The sequence below is a fragment of the Cheilinus undulatus genome, linkage group 9, assembly GCF_018320785.1.
Source record: "Cheilinus undulatus linkage group 9, ASM1832078v1, whole genome shotgun sequence".
Taxonomy (NCBI): Eukaryota; Metazoa; Chordata; class Actinopteri; order Labriformes; family Labridae; genus Cheilinus; species Cheilinus undulatus.
Window position 1 is genome coordinate 25834475 of NC_054873.1, and position 19741 is coordinate 25854215.

Below are 19741 nucleotides of genomic sequence, written 5' to 3' on the forward strand. Positions count from 1 at the left end.
CTTTCGGACTTACTGATTGCCATCAAGGCAATGTATGGCATTCTGATGTCCACTGTAGTGGACACATGATGTCTTAAAAATAAAAACTAAGAAAAAAAAAAAAAAAAAAAATCAGTATTCTAATTACCTTACAACGATCTGGGAATTTTTTAAAAATGTGACTGGACAATATGTTTTTCCTGGTAGTCAGGAGGCTATAGTGATTGTCTTGTTTGAGACTATAATTCCTGACTTGGCTAAGTCATTCTCTAGTGTTTTGCCAGTTGTTCTGGGGTTTTTAGACAAATCTCTCACTAGTTTTCTTTCCGGGGTCTTTGAAATCTCTCTCTTCCTGCCTCTGTCAGGCTTGTTCTGGGCTGTGTGGCTCTCATTGAATTTCTTCATTATACTTCTCACTCCAGTTCTTGACCCTTGGAAATGCTGTGATAACTTTGTAGATCCTTCTCCTGATCTAAAGGCTATTAAAAACTGGGGGCTATTAAAAACTCTCCACTCTGTTTAATAGCAATAATTTTGTCCTCAATTTTATATATATACAGTGCTTAACAAATGTATTAGACCACCTGCCATATTTGCCTCAAAGACCATCCAGCATCATGAAGTGCTTTAATGCGGACTCTCTCTCTCTCTTTCTATATATATATAGTGAGTGAGACAGAGGGAGACAGAGGTAATTCTGAAAAAGGTTTTTTGCTGGTTGTAGGAATATTTTCTTAAATGTAAATTTATCTGAAGCTTCGTGGAAGTGTTTCAGGCTTTTGTCATTTTGTCATTTAATTTTCGCTTATAGGCCACCGTAGCCTACATAAAACATCACTGAAATTATTTGATATATTTTCTAGATATTAACATAAAGTCGCTTACTTTAGTTTGTGCACTCAACAACGATAAGACACTATACAATGACAGGAATTACTCAATTTATTTGCCCAGGACTTCATGCCGTTTATCTAGTGCAGCCAGCAGCTGGAGCTGCACTCTGTGGACAATGTGTACCTCTGTGTGTTTTTATGGGTGGAGACTGAGATCCTCCTCCAAAATTTAGTCACACATACAACACAAGTCAGCCTAACCACCAGCAGCTACGTTATTACAGGCCGAGAAACCTGGAAAGTATCTGGGTCCCTGAGTTTTCAAGTCCCCAACAGTACATTGGACCAGTGTGTTAACATAAAGAAGGTAAGTGTTAAATTACGTTAGCTGGCTGAGGCGGTCACTTTTTTGATGAGTCAGATGTTAGAAGTTCTGCAGAACCATCAACGATAGTTATGATAAAGGGGGGAAACTATCTCAGTAACCATCTTCTTAAGAAAACTCCCTCAACCATAATGATAATCGGGCAAGACCAGAAATGCTTAAAAATACGGATCAATTTGCATCGACGCAAGGACAAACACTCAAACCGATGCTTTATGTGTCAGACGTGACGTGTCTGTTCGATGTTTGAAGTAGGCTAACTTTAACGTATGGCGTCTAAAAGCAAACTACATCTAACTCTTACTTGTTTTCTGCTTCAGAAGTTAAAAACCAGCATTTTAGATAAGTTAAATTATCCGGAATTCGACGATGTTAAAGTACGCATCTGCAGCTGTGGCGTTTCAAATGCTTGTAGATAAACGTTAACGTAACCCCAGACTTCCACGAAACCAGTGCTAGGATGCTACAGCTAGCTACCTAGCCAAAGTTTAAGTCGTTACACCAGGCCTGAACCCAACTTAATATCCTGATTTTCACGTGTTTACATTAAAAGCCAACAAAGATACACCGTTTTACAAAATTGTTCAGCCAAAGGTTGGTGTCATCAGCGTTGTTCTGTGAAGTAAAGTCTTCCTTTGCCCATATTTAAAGGACATGAATGAGCAGATGTTAAGGCATCATTTACTTTAAAAGATAAAAAAAAAGTAAAACATAACAGATAGGCACATTTTAAAGATGAAGCGGTGATCCAAGCTCATTTAAAATTGACCAGGGCTTAAATATGTGGGTTATTGGATAGTATATGTGCCAGAGATATTCAATAAACTTCTTCAAACTTGTATTTTGTGTCATAGCTTCCTAAAACTTCAACAGCCTTATCAACAATGACTTTATGCTAACGTATTTAATGAAGATAAACATTTTTAGCCCCAGTTTTTTAAATTTTGCTTTTCTTTAATTTTGCTAAGAGAGAGCCTTTTGTCATCTGTTAGTTTTACAGCTCTGTGACAGACTATGAACAGGTCTGCCTTGTTTTTTTAAAGATCAGCAGCACACCCAAAGCAAGCTGTGTGATATTTTCTCGTCAACCTGTGTGCACACTACTGCCACGTTTAACTGGTAACATTAGGTTAAGGCTTTCTTTGTAGATTTTGTGTATAATCTTTGCTTGGTTTACTTCAGTGTGCAGACTGATGGGATAATAACCCAGCGGTCAACTAATGCTGTTCTTTCAGCAGAAAAGACAGGAGCAAATGCAAATATATGCAACAGAGAGCACAGCCTGGTGTTTACAAAGGTTATGAACATTTTAAAAAGTTTCCTATGTAATGGTTCCTATGTTGGATTTTATGTGCTACAGTTTAGTAATTAGGTCATTCATTATTCTAGAGCTATGAGTCAGGCGGAGCAGGTGCCAGAGGACATGCCTGCATACCTCAAAGATGAACCAGAAGCTTCAGGTGAGTTATAAGTCCTTTGTCAAGAAGAAATGTCTGGTTTTTACCCCAATGTATGTTCAAAGATAGCTAATCACACTGATGCAGCAATGTTCAGAAAATAAATCTGTAAAAAGCTTTATGAAAAAAACATAATTGTCTGCAGCCTTCAGCCTCCACAATTGTTGTGGTAGAGTTAATATGTGAAGATCTGATTTCTTCTTGAAACTCTGATTTAGTGTTTTTTCCTTTCTTCAACAGAGACATTTTAATTTTTACAGACTAGGAGTTTGACAAAATCTAGCTATATGTTTTGCTTTATTAAGAAATGTTCCTTTTAATTGACCCCATTGAGTTGTATTAGTTAGTTGTTAAAATTGCCTTCTAAGAAACATGTTCAGGCATTTGACCAAACTGATAGTTATTTGAAAACAACAAAAAAAATATTTTGACAAAAATGTGTTGCATTATATGCAGCACCATATTACATTGTCTGTCTTTTTGAAAAACTGTTTTACAGCCATGCTTTCATCTTCAGTGATTGAGGTGCACTATCAGTTGGGCCAAACTGGGTGAAAAGAAAAGCATGTAACATGGTACTGAAACTGATGGATTAACTTTGTTGTTCAAGGACAGAGTTTGTTTTACAGAATTTAATTTCATCACCAATTAACTTTTTTTTTTCATTTCAAGAAAAATCATTAAAATTATAAGGCATTTCATACAGTTCGTCCTCTCTCTCATTTTGTTGTTGTTTTCGTTCTAACAGGGTTCAGTTTAGCAGTTGGCAACTCAATAAGACCTAATCTCTCCTGAAAACATTGTTACAATTTGTGTGTCTCTAAAATAATCCCCCAAAAAAGATTATTTTTTCATGCAATTCCCTTTTCCGGTATCCTTGCCATCATAAAAGATATGTAAAATTAGACTATTGCTGATATGAAATGAATACATGACGGTCACAAATTGATTTGATTGGATGTTTATTTATTTGGAACATGACCAAAAAAGAACGGATTCAGAATTCTAAAAGAAGTGCACAACACTCTTCATAGCCAATGAATCACACTGTTGTCATGTAGAAAATACACATTCAGCACACCTACCTACCTACCTACCTACCTACCTAGCCACCCACCCATCCACCCATCTACCTGCCTGCCTACCTACCCACCCACCCACGCATGGTCACTCAAGCTGGGCAGGTGGAAGAATAGAGGTCGTTTAATAAATGATTCACTGGTCCTCCAAGTTGGGGGTTGGATAGGTGTTGCTAACAATGCCTATCCATAATAAAACAAAATGTTACAGAAACGGCAGTGAGCAAAGCTCAGTAAGGCCTTATGTCCCATAGGGAATAAACAGAAATAAGTAAGTATGTGTTAAATGCAAAAAAAAAATCTGGTTCTAGTTTTCTCTTTATGCTGAAGATTTGCTCCTTTATGTGACATTAAAGGTAACTCGATATTACTATTTGACCGATCAGATGTGCTTTAGAAAATTTATTGGCAGCTTTACTAAAAAGAAAAGGGACAGGTTGATGCTGATTAATTAAGGTTTCTGATTAATTAGCCTTTATTAAGTCCTGTTGTGTTAGGATATCTGTCCAGGGAAAACTTTGAAAACAAACAAAATAAAAAACACAGACCCATACAGTAGGTATGAGGAAAATATGAATCAAGCAGTTTTCATCTACAAATAGCCATGAACCCAACAGATTTGACTGAAAAAAAAAAAAAAAACATAACATGTATCATGGTTTGCAATTTACAACATAAATAGCAGTTCATGTCTCTCTTTGGCAGTGATGCATTGAATCTCAAACTTCTGTTGTTGTGTTTGTATCAGACAACAAGGACCACCCACAGACACAGCCGGGCATGTTTGGCAGGTTGGCAGGGGGCCTGTACGGTGTCACCACAGGAGCTGTAGGAGCGACAGTTAGCGGTATGTCCTGGTTAGGAGGAAAGAGCCTGGATTTCACCAAGACTGCTGTGAGCTCTGTAGCTGCTGTTCCCGCGATAGGAGTGGGGATAGTCAAAGGGGGAGTGTGCGCTGTAGCTGGAGGAGTAACTGCTGTTGGCTCTGCAGTGGTCAGCAAAGTTCCCATAGGAGGAGGAGGCAAAAAGAAGGACAAATCTGACTGATGTGGAGAAGAGGTGTGTGAACGCACACAGCTGAGGTGTATGGCTCACACTGTGTTAGCCTGTTTTAACATTAATGAGCAGGAAAAGAGCAACAGAGGACTCGAAGGTTCAGTGTACACACATTTTGGTGAGGGTTTTGTGTTTTTTTCTGTTTGTTTTCATGTGACTTTTGGTAAATCTGGGTTCAGTTGATTATGTGGCAAGAACCTACACAGCAAGAACTTACAAAGACTCTTTGGCTTTGTTGGTAACACACCAAATGATCACCACCTGTGCCTGAAGATTTTTCAAATAAAACATCCATGTGTCTTTTTGGATTATAAGTTAATACACTGTTTCCAGTGCGAATGGTTGTTACATTGGTTTATATCAGTACCAGGAATGAAGTGTTGATTCCCTTGTTTTACCTGTAAGACAATCACTGATGAGTTAAAGGATGAACTTCATAAGGATTTAAAGTATTTCACACATTTGGTAAAGTATTTTTATTGTAATTAGCTTCTTTCAGACCCAAAAATATGATATGAATAGTAGATTCAGGTTAAATATCCAGACTACCTGCTGGCTCTGGATTGTGGATTATTTTTTTATATCTCATTCTGAATTCACATCATCCTCTGGTGGTTATTTTCTCACCTGAGTGAAACTGCAATCATACTTTGGACACAGAATCTCATAAATAAACATTTCTACCACATCTTCAAATTCACAGTATTGTGATTGCAACTAATTCACTTTATTTTCAGTTGTAGTGTGTTGAGACAATAGCCAATACTTCCTGAGTTTAACCCTTTACCTACTGAGTTTAAAATGGCTATTTGGACATATTTTGTTATTATTGCTGGAAGTTTAAGAGCTTTGGTCCCTTTTTTCCCAGGAGTACTTGAACTTAACTTTTCACAATCTGGTTAATGATTATTGCACATTATATAAAATTGTCAGCAGTTTAAAAGAAGAACAATAAAAAACTGGTGTTTTGCCATGAATGCCCACGTCATATGGTTGTGAGTACTGTAGCAAGCCATATATGTGCGCATGCCCACAATTCTCAGCTTTCCAACACCATTGGAATTTTTCTGATCAGACAAACTTTGACAGAGTTACAGTGATAATACTCCGGACATATAAAACACATTGCCGGTGCTGGGTCAGTAGGTAAAGGGTTAAGGTCATTAAATAACATTTTCTGTAACATACTTGTTTATTTCATTATCTAACAGTGGTAATGTGAGCTCTTGAAAGTGTGACATGCTTTAAAAAAACAGTGACGCTGGACATAAAGGACTCATTACAGAATAAATCAAAGTGTAACATCTGAGTACTCAACTCCAACATACTTTTAATACTTCTCCATAATGCTCAGGGGCCCAGTGTTAACTTGAAGTGTCAAAAACATTTTGGGTTGAAACAACCACAAGACAAGGTTTAATTGAATAAGACAAGGTTTAATTGATTTTTTGTCAATATGCCATTGACTATATAACTGTAAAATGCCAATGCAGGACAAAGGTTTCAAAGCTTTTCAGTGTGTCAGCACATTTAGAAGCATGCTAAACTATGAGAGAGTATTGAAATAAAGTAATATTTTCATAAACTGTTTGAATAAAAATATTTTAAGGTGTTTGTTACTGTTCCATATATGTCATTATAATCAGTCACCATTGTAATGTCATTTTAAAATCCTGAATACAGTATCTTTATACAAATAAGGGGGATAAGGCCAAAGCCGTTTACAAATCTTTCCAGATACAGCTTGAATAGGATATTTGTCGCTGACTTTCACATTTCTGCAACTCTGACTGTGATAAAATCATAGGTTAAATGGAAAAGCTACCCTTCACTGATTGCAGTAAACATATTAAGATACTACTGAGGAACCATACAAAACCATAAGTGTTATTTAGATCTTTGTGTGTTTAAATGATCTTGACAGTACATTTTAAAAGATGCCATAAAATAATATTTTAACATCAATTTGAAACTAAAAAGATATTGTTGATTCAAATTTGCCTTCCTAAGTCCAGGCCTGCCCACAGAGTTGGCTGGACCCTTAAAAAAACCTGAATGGGCCCTCCCCAACTGTGATTTATTGGTGATATCAATGCATTTGAGTTGGGTCAGTAGCATCAGTGCTAGCATTCTTCCTGGCTAGCAGATACTTCATTTTGGAGCTGAAAAGCTGTGTCAAGCTATTATTGGGCTCTGATGTTGAATTTATTTATTTATACCACTTTTTAACCCCCTTTTATCACAGTTGCTACCCATTTTCTCACCACTGGCTTCCCAGTTAAACACATTTGTGCCACTTTAATAAGTCTTTGCTACTTTAACCACTTTTCACAACCACCCATATTGCCTATTTTAATCTTTTTAACTTTTTGCCACTTTGTAACAGCTTCGCACAATTTCTCCGCCCATTTTTGCGCTTCTCAACCCGTATTTGAGGCTTCTATCCCATTTTGCCTCTTTCAACCATTTTTGTCTCTCTTTAACCACTTTTCACAACTAATTACCATAAGTCTTTAACACTTCAAACCCATTTCAATTTTTTTTGCAATTATTGAATTATTTTCTCTTAAAAGTAATTTCAGTCCCTTCTTCTTTACTCTCTGCTATCCATCATGGCTAAGCTATGAAGTCTGACTTTACTTTTCAAAAGGTTAAATTCAATGTGCCCATCCACATCACCCAATAAAAGGTAACTGTTTTAAGAAAATGGGTTTGCATTTTGAAAAGACTATGTTGTACTACAGTTAAAAAAAAAAAAAAAAAATTATATATATATATATATATATATATTTTGCTCTCCCATTAAGCCCACCCCCCATGTCACAAGGGATCAATATTAGAGCTCCTGCACACATTTGGTTATTTCTATTCGTGATACAAGTCTGTAACATCTTACACCACAAATTACAGAAAAAATGTTGTTTATTACTTTTATTCATTTACTTTCAGTCATCATCCTATTGATTGACTGCAGCAATGCATCATTTACTCCTCAGAAGCACCAATGATCACAGGCCCACTAGAAACCACAACCTTTGGCTCGGCTGTCTTCTGCTGCCTGGCCTGGACATCTCTCTCTACAGAAAGTGATACAAACATGGTCAGAATGAAGCACATGCTTTTCACAAATTCTGCAGATTATAAATGAATTTCTTACTGTTCCTGTGGCATGACGGTTCACAGGAGTGGCCTTGTGCTGCGGTGCAAACAGCTGTGCTGCAGTGGATGTACACCTAAATAGAGAGTGTTAGCAGCTTCATAGTCAATTTGCGGCCTTTTTCCTCTTACTTGAAGCATAAAGTTAAAAATCAAACGCTGTACTGAAAAGTATAACCTTGCAAAGCGTGTTTCTCACTGGCCAATCCATCTTGCAAAACTTCCATCTGAACCATTTGGTTTGATGTCTAAAAAAACCCTCTGAGGCCACACAACTACCAATCCAGCATCCTGTGTTTTTACCAGCCACTCAATCAGTTTTAGTGCTGAGTGACAGGACCAATCAGCGACGAAGGGAAGTGCTTTCGGGCGCGGTGGAATCGTTATCATAAGCAAGCAGCATCAAGAGGCCATTGCAATTATGGCGGAAGACATTAGCTTGTATGCTGCTAAAGCGTCAGTCATATCAGAACTTGAACATTTCTTTGTTAAAAGAAGAACAAAGAACAGCACTGAGTTTTTTTCTTTTCAAAAACAACAAAAGTCATGTACTGACATGTCTACAGTTGCCATGGTTCGCATTATGCAGTTCTGTATGGAGTTTACTCCTTGGTAGCGACTACGTCACATGTTTTTTTGTTTTTTTTTGTTGCTCTGATTGGCCCATAAAGATGTGACAGAGAGAACGTTCATCCAATCAGCCTCTGTTTTTTTCCAGAGGCTCTGCCCTTTCCCAAATGCTGTCTATGAGCAGTTTACTACATCCATCCGGCGTGTCAAGTTAGAAAACTATGATGTGCTGTGAGGAAACTTAAAAAATAAACCTGACTTTTATTTAAAAACAGTTTTACCGCTTAACAGTTATCAACTGAAAAGACAGAAAAGAAGTAGATCAGCTCACTGTTAGCTCTAGCACCCTAGCTCTAGTATTGACCTAGCTTTCATCTTTGTGAGATATCGGTACATTTCCCCTGCTAGCTGTAAACATTGCTAGAAATATTTTGCATGCGTTGTGTCAGCTGCAGTTTAAAGTTACCTATGCTAGTGGTCAATTGCCTCCAAGCTAACATTGCTGCCCATTACATAATTTAGTGAAATTATAAGTAATTCTAAGTTGCATATTATTTTGGAAGCAGTGAAATTATTAAAGCTGTTGTCTTTTCCATCAAATCCAATTTATATGCTGTAAACAGAATTATGACATTAAAGAATTTAATGAATAATGCAAAATTGATGACTGTTGCAATTTTTTGGTTTATGTATACTCTTACCTGTTCCCTCAGGGGTTCCATTGACTCTGGGTTCACAAATGTAAACATTTTGAAAATGAAACGCCTGTAATGACTCGGGAAGTCCAGGCCAGATGAGGGACCAACCGGGACCAGAGATGACAAGTAGCGATCATCCCTGTATGGACACCTGGTTGGAGTAAATATGAAGTTACGACTTTTTTAAAGCCACAAACAGATCTGAAAATAGTTTGCGTGTATCAGAACTTAACACACTTTCAAATATACAGGACAATGTAAAATGTTTTCAGACCCGTCTATCAGAATATCCCACTGGGGCACACTGTGAGGATGGGTGTTCGTGGTTGCCCAGCAGCGTCCAAGTGTTAGTACAAGGTTGGGATCTGTCTTTCCAAGGAGTTGAACCTCAACATACACGGGGTCCCTCAGAACTTTGGTCACAGGGTAGTCTGCATCTGTGTAGTAAGAGCTGTAGGCCACATCCACTGTGAGAGCAGATACTAGTTAGTACAACCACCAGCATGGTAAAATGATGAACAAATAACACTGCCAAGATGATGTGCATTTACCTTCATTACAACCCTTTGTATTGCACTGTCCATTTGCCAGCCTCAGGTGTACTCTGATGGGTCCCAGAGCTGCAACTGGTAGAGGAGGATTTTCTAATGGTAATACTTGTGTAACCACAGTTTCAACAGAAGTGCCAGTGTACCTACACTGGAAGAGCAACCTGAAAGAGAAAACTGGCATCATGTTTTCTTGGTCAGAACATTTATTTGGACACTAGAAACGTGATTATAAATTGATTATTTACTCAAAGTAGCTGTCTCTGGTTGTGGCTCCTAAAGACCCGACTCCAACTTCGTAAGAGGAGGACATCCTGTTCTCATAGATTATGACCCCAGGCTCCTCCTGCAAGAGGATACAAACAAAATGCAGGTAGAATATCAACCTCCAAAGTTGCTATTATTAGAGGAGAAAATCCGAGAAAATGAAGATCTTACCATAACAACAGATCCACAGGAGGTGACAGGAAATTGGTAGATGGCAAAGCCAGAATTAGAGTCGACATGTGTGCAGTGTTGACCTTGACCCAACAGTGAAATTGGCTCAAGATCAATGTTTGGCAGAGTGGCATCTCTGGCAACCACCAAGATGAACTGGGCATCCTTGGTACACTGGACAGTCACTGTCAACACAAAAAACAGGTAGTAAAAGGTTAAAAAATTTAACACAGTTGACAAAAGGTATGTAGTGCCACATTATGTAATAATCCTTACCATAGGACTTAGTGTGGGCTCCAAGGTATGCTCTACCCAACTACCTTGCCCTAACTCTAACCGCTTAGTGACTTATGCCTAAACCCAACCCCCCTTCAGGGCTCTAGACTAAACACTTAACCTTAACCCCAGGACTTAAGGTGAGCTCGTGGTTATACCTTGCTACCTTGCCCTAACCCTAACCGCTTAGTGGCTTGAAAAATGTGGTGTTATTACTTAATAAATTGAAAATGTATTACATTATTACATAATGCGACATTATTACGTAATGTGGCGCTACAAGGTAAAAACATAAAAATGTTGGACACGAATAAAAGATCATCATTTAAGAATCATTCCTCCTTAACTTTTGCTGCCTCCATTGCTACTATGGTCCATTCTTCAATCAAACAGTTAATACATAGAGTTAATGAATGTAACAACAGCTTTCAAAAACACACCTGCCTTTCCAAAGTAGCACTGTTGGCCAGCAAAGCAGCAGTTAATGGCTTCACATCCAGCAGCAGAGATGTCAGGATCACCACATGGGATTCTCAAGCGTCCCTCCACATCACAGCTCTGAGCGGGAGGTTGCTTTGCCCCACCTGGCCTGTACATGGAAGGAGCCTGTGGCACTGGCTGCTTTGGTTGCTGCGGTTGTTGCGGTTCCTGTGGTTGAGGGACCTGCGGTTCCTGGGGGGACTTTGGTGGTGGAGGAGGTTGGATCTGTGGCTCTTGATGATGTTGTGGAGCCTTAGGCGGTGGAGGAGGTTGGGCCTGAGGATTTTTAGGAAGCTTTGGCGCTTGAGGTCGTGGAAGGGCTTCTGGTATCTGAGGAGAGCTCTTTGCTGGTGCAGGCCTCTGCCACATTGAGTCCTGCGCTTCAACATCCGTCCAAACTAAACACCCAAGCAGTGCTAGAGCCATGAAAGACGTGGCAATCCGGCGCTTCGACATGGTGTGACAGCACGTTGATCCAGAGAGTCCCCTGTTTTACCACTTCTGCTGACAAATTTATACGTGACAAGGTTTAATGTTTAAAAAAGCCCTCTGAGGCCACACAACTACCAATCACAGAATCCCGTGTTTTTACCAGCCACTCAATCAGTTTTAGTGCTGAAACAAGGGGGTGGAGCACATGTCCTGCCAAATCACTGGCTTGGATGACATTTTGACTCTTAAGTATATATTGACAAAACAAGCATTTGGGTCACATTCACCTTTTTAAGGTCAAAGTGGCTTTATTTGTTTGCTTTGTTTTTTGCCTAGCTGTGAATCTGTGAGAGAAGATTTGTAGAAGATTTGCACCGAAGCCCAAAGTTCTACTTTAATGTTGGTGTTGTATACTTTATGACAAGCTTCTTAACAACACATACACTATTATACCCTTTTTCAGACACCACCATGTCAAAGTTTCCTAAAAGTTTCCAGAGTGAGCTTCGACTCCATGGTTCAAGTCAGCCAAAGTGCATACATAAGACAAGCCTTTTTAATATACAGTGCCTATAAAATGTATTCACCCTCTTGGATGTTTTACCCTTTAATTAAATTTTGAATCAATAATGGTCAATATAATTGCACCTTTAGACAAAAAAATAAAAAAAATAATAAAATAAAATAATAATAATAATAATAATAAAAATAAAAAGCAAACAAAAAAACCTCTTGAATGTCAAACTGAACACAGAATTCTTCAAAGTAATGTAAATTAAATAAAATATGTAATGTTGAATAAGTGACTGCATAAATATTTATCCCTTTCAAGTCAGTATTTAGTAGATACATTTCTGGCTGCAATCACAGCACTAATTCCATGTTAATAGGTCTCAATCAGTTCTGCACTTCTGGATACTGCAATTTTACTCCATTTTTCTTTGCAAAGCTGCTCAATCTCTGTCAGATTGAAAGACTTTTTTACTGGGGTGGCCAAACTGTGGCAGGGAATTTTGCAGGGGTGGCCTGAAGTATGTGCTCACTTGTAACAATGAATAAAATTTGCTTGCCCTGTCTGATTTCACTCCTTGAAAAAAAATTAAACACTATTCAATAGAAGTTAACACTAAGTATGCATTATTATCTGATGTAAACATCATTATAAACACAGCTGTAAAATCCCATGTTATAATGCATTAGTGAAACATTAGTCGAGGGGAAGGGTTAGGGTTACTAATACTTTGTTAATGTATCAATAAAGCATTTGTAGATCAGTTTATAAATTATATATAGCTTCATTAATACAGCTTGACTTAAGCTTTTACTAATACTTCGTCAATGTAACAAAAAATATTTATAACTCACCTTATAAATGACTAATATGAATGCTACAAAAATGATAAGGCAAGTATTACATATGCTAATCTAATGCTTTTATTAATGCTAAAATTGTGAAGTCATTATAAAGTGTTACCTGCTGAACATATTGAATTAGATAACTAACAATAAAGTCAGGTACAGATGCTTTATTCCTGTGGATATTTTAAACAACGTGAACCATAGGTTCTCTAAGCTTCTTTTTTAATGACTTTAAATGATGTCAGAATTCACAATTTCAAACACTAAAAAATGCAAATATCCAACACAAAGAGAGCAGCCAGCAAAACAGCCTGAAAAAACTGATTTGAGTAATGTCTCGCCTCTGATAAAACACACAGCCAATGATAATTTAGAATTTTGACGTGGCCAATCAGATTTCTTGGGTTTCATGGACCAACCCAAATATTTTCATCAGGGCTGTCAAAGGATATAAAATCTAAAGCACAGTCAATCTTACAATTTCTGTTTTTGATGGCATCCTTTTATCACATTTTAGAATTTGAGTATTTTGCATTTCAAACCCCCTTGGTGTCATTTTGTTGTTGTTTTTCAGCCTTAAACTAAGGGTAATTGACTTCCTTGCATTTTAAAGTGAAATGAGACATCAAGTTTCAGTGATGAATTTATTTTATATCATTGTGGCTGCAGGGAGATGCTGAGATGCCTTAACCAAAGCATGTTGAAAGGGATAAAAGCCTGTTATTAAACACAAGAAGTGCACTAATTGGGGACCTTCATTAACCACAATTAATGCAATCAATCTTGACAACCCTCTTTTTCATTGATGTAATTTGTTGAGTTAAAGCACTAGCCTATATTTTTCTGAAAACAGATCTCATGTTTTATCTGAGGATCCGACATTTCCCTTGAAAACCAAAGACAGGTGTGCTGGGATGATGTAATGTCAAAACAAATCTTGGAGTTTCCCAAAAGATAATGAATTTAGCGAGAAACAAATGTCATTCGTTCCCATCACATGTAATGCGCCCAAAGCAGGTCATAGCCAGATTGAAGTTATATATATTTGCTTCTGCCAATCTGATACATTTTCTTTTAAGACTACTACAGTCCTGCACATAATGTATATCTCACAATAACTTCCCAATAGATTGTAAAAAGTTACCTTGTAGATTCATATTCTACTGTGCATATGCAATGTGTGATTAACCCTTGAATATCATGCAGTCCAGCTCACAAACAAGTGTTTTTATAATAAAAACCCCAAAAGGAGTCCACATATAAACCATGGGTTTGCCTTGAGTCATCAAGAATGTTACTTTTTCTGCCAACTCTTGAAATTTTACTAAATAATTTAAAGCACAGGTCTTGATGATGGTACCAAGTCGTATTATCTTGTTGTTCTTTTATTTTTTTTAATCTTTTGCCTACACTTGTTGTTTTTGTCTCAAACCATGCTGAGTTGGTGTGAATCTTAAGTGTTTTAAAAGTGTATTAAAAGGTTAAAAGTGTATCAATATCCATTTCATATTCAGTTTTTAAAACTCAATTCTCATGACAGGTTAAACAGAAGACTTATATACAGAATATTCTTTACTTCAACAAAAACAACAACAACAAAATGATTGTCCTTTTTATTGTTTATTTTTTTACATGTTTTATTATTTTGGATACAAAATTCTGACCACATCTCAGTCAACACCTATAATGCCATTTATACAAACAAACTAATAACATTCAAATATATATAAAACAGTTTAATTGGTTGCTTTTCTTTTAGCTTTGAAAACAGTGAATATACGTGTTTCAAAAAAGGTTTATGCAAGTAAAAAACTCTGGGTTCCCGATATAAAAGTTCCCCTCTGCTGATTCTGATTCAATCCCATTCATTCCAATAATATACTATCAATAACATTGTCTTTTAAAAAATAGAACAGCATGATTATTATCACAAGATTAGACCAGAGCTGATTTAACTATAATAATTTTTGAAGGCAAAAAAAAGTTCTGCTGGTGGAGTTAATTGATTTTTTCCCCCTCATGTTTCCCCTTCTTTATGTTTTAGGGGACAAGAGCAACACAATTTTTCAGTTAAGAATAATTGTGAACACTTTCACCAATTATCCAGTCCAAAATAGCCCCAGGAACATCGACTTCTTTCAGACTGAGTGTAATGAAAAACTAAATTTATTGCACATTTGTACAGTATTTTTTCACTTATAAAGCAAACCACTGCAATACATGGGGAACCTTTGTCACAACAGATGAACCAGTCTTTTGTTGTAAATTGTATAAAATCCTTGAAAAAATTAGTAATTCCCTCATTTCATTTCCATCCATATTTTTGATCTCAACATGATGATGTTTACTGTTCAGAAGGGGGAAATGATCACAGGACCAGCAGAAACCACACTCTTTGGCTCGGCCTTCATCTGTTTAACAGCCTGGATGTCTCTTTCTGCAGATACGTAATCATTCAAACCTGGTTACATTTATGTATGAATGTTTGCATTTCTATACAATATTATCTGAATTATGCATTCTACAAAATCATGACTTACTTCTCCTGTAGCATGGTGGGTCACAGGAATGACCCAAGGTAGCAGAGCACACAGCTGTGCTGCAGTGAATGTATACCTAAACAAGCGAAATAGTGTTGGTTAATCTACTGTACTTGCATCAGCTTCATTTTAGAGGAACTACATTCCTTACCTGTTCCCTCAGGGGTTCCATTGACTCTGGGTTCACAAATGTAAACATTTTGAAAATGAAACGCCTGTAATGACTCGGGAAGTCCAGGCCAGACGAGGGACCAACCGGAACCAGAGATGACAAGTAGCGATCATCCCTGTATGGACACCTGGGTGGAGAAAATATGAAGTTACGACTTTTCTAAAGCCACAAACAGATCTGAAAATAGTTTGCGTGTATCAGAACTTAACACACTTTCAAATATACAGGACAATGTAAAATGTTTTCAGACCCGTCTATCAGAATATCCCACTGGGGCACACTGTGAGGATGGGTGTTCGTGGTTGCCCAGCAGCGTCCAAGTGTCAGTACAAGGTTGGGATCTGTCTTTCCAAGGAGCTGAGCCTCCACATACACGGGGTCCCTCAGAACTTTGGTCACAGGGTAGTCTGCATCTGTGTAGTAAGAGCTGTAGGCCACATCCACTGTGAGAGCAGATACTAGTTAGTACAACCACCAGCATGGTAAAATGATGAACAAATAACACTGCCAAGATGACGTGCATTTACCTTCATTACAACCCTTTGTATTGCACTGTCCATTTGCCAGCCTCAGGTGTACTCTGATGGGTCCCAGAGCTGCAACTGGTAGAGGAGGATTTTCTAATGGTAATACTTGTGTAACCACAGTTTCAACAGAAGTGCCAGTGTACCTACACTGGAAGAGCAACCTGAAAGAGAAAACTGGCATCATGTTTTCTTGTTTAGAACATTTATTTGGACACTAGAAACGTGATTATAAATTGATTATTTACTCAAAGTAGCTGTCTCTGGTTATGGCTCCTAGAGGCCCGACTCCAACGTCGTAAGAGGAGGACATCCTGTTCTCATAGATTATGACCCCAGGCTCCTCCTGCAAGAGGATACAAACAAAATGCAGGTAGAATAACAACCTCCAAAGTTGCTATTATTAGAGGAGAAAATCCGAGAAAATGAAGATCTTACCATAACAACAGATTCACAGGAGGTGACAGGAAATTGGTAGATGGCAAAGCCAGAATTAGAGTCGACATGCGTGCAGTGTTGACCTTGACCCAACAGTGAAATTGACTCAAGATCAATGTTTGGCAGAGTGGCATCTCTGGCAACCACCAAGATGAACTGGGCATCCTTGGTACACTGGACAGTCACTGTAGCAATAGAGTAGTAATAACTCAAAATATTAGACATATAAGGTTCCTTAAAGCAAATTGAACAAGGTTCAAGTCATTCAAGCTGGTATTCGATGGTAAACAGTTCTGAAGGGCCTAAATGCTAACATCCACATACAATAATAATAATAATAATAATAATAATAATAATACAATTAATTTATAAAGCACTGTACAATAGTTAAAAAGACATTACATACATACAATGGTGAAAACTATACTGGCAGATATTCATGACTGTAGTTTGGCAATATACCATTCCAACTTTCTTTATTTAGCACCACGGAAAACGAAGACAAAGATATTAAGTGTTACTTAAAAAAATACTTTGAACCTTCAACTGTTTTTTTTTTTTAACTAAACTGGACTTGGTATTTTTCAAAAGTTCTCCAATGTCATGGATTGAGCAGTAATGCTGTTTCTAGAGCTAGTTCATCAAAATGCCAAAAACAGACCAAAGTACAATTACAACAATCAATAATGAAATGTAATTTCACAAAAGATAAACTAATTTAAAAGCAATCGCATATTTTCTTCTATTACTAAAACAGCTGATATGATCTTGACCTCATTAGTAACGTTGCCTAAATACTGTAGACGATAGCTTTTTTAGTGGGAAACATATACGCCTATTATGATTATTTGCGGCCAATATTTAAACAAAAGAAATACAGTCCATACTTGTAATTAATCCAGTGTTAACTGGGTAAAAACACATAACACCATTTAGTTATTCTACAAGGACCAATACTTTTACCACACAATGTAGTATTAACCTAATACAACCTCAATAAAGAAACAAATGCCTTTAAAAGGCCTACCTGCTTTCCCAAAATGGCACTGTTGACCATCAAAACAACAGCTTATGGCTTCACAAGCAGCAGCAGAGATATCAGGACTTCCACATGGCACTTTCTGGCTCTCTGAAACCTCACAAATCTGGGTAGACTGCTGCTTTGGAGCACTGTGTTGGTAGGTAGAGGGTGCCTGTGGTGATGTAGGTTGAAATGGTTGAGGTGGCTGATATGTTTGACGTGACTGGGATGGTTGCTGTGGCTGAGATGGTTGCTGTGGTTGAGATGGTTGCTGTGGTTGAGATGGTTGATATCTTTGATGTAGCTGAGATGGTTGCTGTGGTTGAGATGGTTGATATCTTAGATGTGGTTGAGATGGTTGCTGTGGTTGAGATGGTTGATATCTTAGATGTGGTTGAGATGGTTGCTGTGGTTGAGATGGTTGATATCTTTGATGTGGTTGAGATGGTTGCTGTGGTTGATATGGTTGATATGTTTGATTTGGCTGAGCTGGTTTCTGTGGTTGAGATGGCTCTTGTTGATCATGTGCTTGCTGAGGCTTATATGGTTGAGCTGGTTTCTGTGGTCGAGATGGTTGATATGGCTGATATGGTTGATGTGGTCGCTGCGGTTGAGAGGGCTCTTGTTGATCATGTGGTTGTTGAGGCTGATATGGCTTATATGGTTGATATGGTTGCTGTGGTTCAGATGGCTCCTGATCATCTTGGGGAGACTGATACTCAGGAAATCCTTCAGGTCTCACAGTAAACTTTGGTGCTACAAAATATTGAGGATAAATCAGGATATAATTAGGTTTTATCGGTGGTGTTTTAGAATATTGAGGTGTCTTCTTTTGAGTAAGAGCCTGAACCTGTGGCACTTGAGAGTATTGAGGAGCCTGAGGTAGTGGAGCTTGGCCCTGTGGCATCTGAGAGTATTGAGGAGCCTGAGATTGCAAAGCTTGGGCCTGTGGCATCTGTGGAATCTGAGGGTATTTAGGAGCCTGAGGTCCTGGAGCCTGGACCTGTGGCATCTGAGAGTATTGGGGATCATGAGGTGGTGATGGAGCTTGGACCTGTGGCATCTGAGGGTATTGAGGATCCTGAGGTGGTGATGGAGCCTTGGCTTGTGGCATCTGAGGGTATTTAGGATCCTGAGGTGGTAGGGGAGCCTTGGCTTGTGGCATCTGAGGGTATTTAGGATCCTGAGGTGGTAGGGGAGCCTGGACCTGTGGCATCTGAAGTCCAAGGCTCTGCCACATTGAATCTTGAGCATCTACCTCTGTCCTCAGTAAGAATCCAAGCAGTGCTACAGCCACAAATGATGTGGTGCTCCAGCGCGCCATGGTTTGAAAGCAGTTTGATCTCGACAGTACTAAAGTTTGGGCTCTACCCCCTTATATGTGACTAAGCTTAATGTTTAAAAATGCACCTCTAAAGCCAAATCACCGCCAATCACAGTCAGCTTTCTTTCTAAGAGCCAATTGAAATCTTCAGACTGATTAGGTAATGTTTTTTTTTTTTTTACATCATTTAACTGGATATTTCAAAATGCCTTTAAGAAGGTCAAGAGGATTGTTTGTATGGGCTGGACAAGAGGATGAACCATGTGTTCAGACAGCTGAGTTAGATAACAGTTTGACATTAAAGTGTATTTACAAATCAAACTTTTCGGTCACAACAACCGTTTTAAAGGTCTTTGTGGCCTCTAGATTTATTTGTCAAATGTTTATTTAGCTTGAGCACACTGAGAAGGCCCTCTCAAATTTGCTGTAGCAGGTGGTTTATCTTCAGCCATAAAGTCAAAGATCTGTATGACACTGAAAAGTAGGGCAAATCGCTAAAAAGGTAACTCTCTAACACAGAATCTTTTATAGCTTATGTTTGCCAAATTTTATTTTTGCTTACCTGCTGCAATAGACTGGCATAGTAAGGACAATAATGAAATGATAGCTGAATTTCAAGATAGCATAAGTGATCCGGTTCACATGCTGAATATCTGCCTATTTATACATCTGGCAATATATTGAGTTTTCAAATGAGATGGGTCAAGTCAGGTATGAGAGCTGCTGGTTCGGCAGACTGAAGGTAGCACTGATGTCACCATGGGCGGCCAAGGCATCACTTCCATGGACCAACCCTACCACTGAGTCAAGCTGGTGTAGACTCTGTCTTTTGCAGAGTTCACTCACTACTGTCGGAGTAGACTTCAATGAACAGGGCAGAGCCTATTGAATTAGTCAGTCTGACTTGCAGTAAACACTTCTTGATAGGCCTTACATCAAAAAGAGATGAGTGTAAAGGCAATGAAAACTAACAATT

The 19741-nt window shown here is 38.2% G+C and overlaps 3 protein-coding genes across 3 annotated transcripts; 1 reads left to right on the plus strand and 2 right to left on the minus strand.

The window, feature by feature from the left end:
- Positions 1-1031: 1031 nt before the first annotated feature.
- tmem263 (transmembrane protein 263) lies at positions 1032-5477 on the plus strand. Its single transcript, XM_041794755.1, has 3 exons — positions 1032-1179; positions 2587-2657; positions 4482-5477. Exons 2-3 carry the CDS (start codon positions 2591-2593, stop codon positions 4778-4780), a joined length of 366 nt encoding a protein of 121 aa, XP_041650689.1. The 5' UTR covers positions 1032-1179; positions 2587-2590; the 3' UTR covers positions 4781-5477.
- A 1342-nt stretch (positions 5478-6819) lies between these two features.
- On the minus strand, positions 6820-11411 carry LOC121515675 (zona pellucida sperm-binding protein 4-like). Its single transcript, XM_041796571.1, has 8 exons — positions 10916-11411; positions 10200-10384; positions 10010-10107; positions 9765-9925; positions 9488-9680; positions 9217-9364; positions 7947-8022; positions 6820-7866 (listed from the first exon to the last, which is right to left on the minus strand). Exons 1-8 carry the CDS (start codon positions 11409-11411, stop codon positions 7775-7777), a joined length of 1449 nt encoding a protein of 482 aa, XP_041652505.1. The 3' UTR covers positions 6820-7774.
- A 3686-nt stretch (positions 11412-15097) lies between these two features.
- On the minus strand, positions 15098-18765 carry LOC121514540 (zona pellucida sperm-binding protein 4-like). Its single transcript, XM_041794689.1, has 9 exons — positions 18292-18765; positions 17448-17613; positions 16421-16605; positions 16231-16328; positions 15986-16128; positions 15709-15901; positions 15438-15585; positions 15287-15362; positions 15098-15183 (listed from the first exon to the last, which is right to left on the minus strand). The coding sequence occupies exons 1-9, from the start codon at positions 18763-18765 to the stop codon at positions 15098-15100; spliced, it is 1569 nt and encodes a 522-aa protein (XP_041650623.1).
- Positions 18766-19741: the final 976 nt, after the last annotated feature.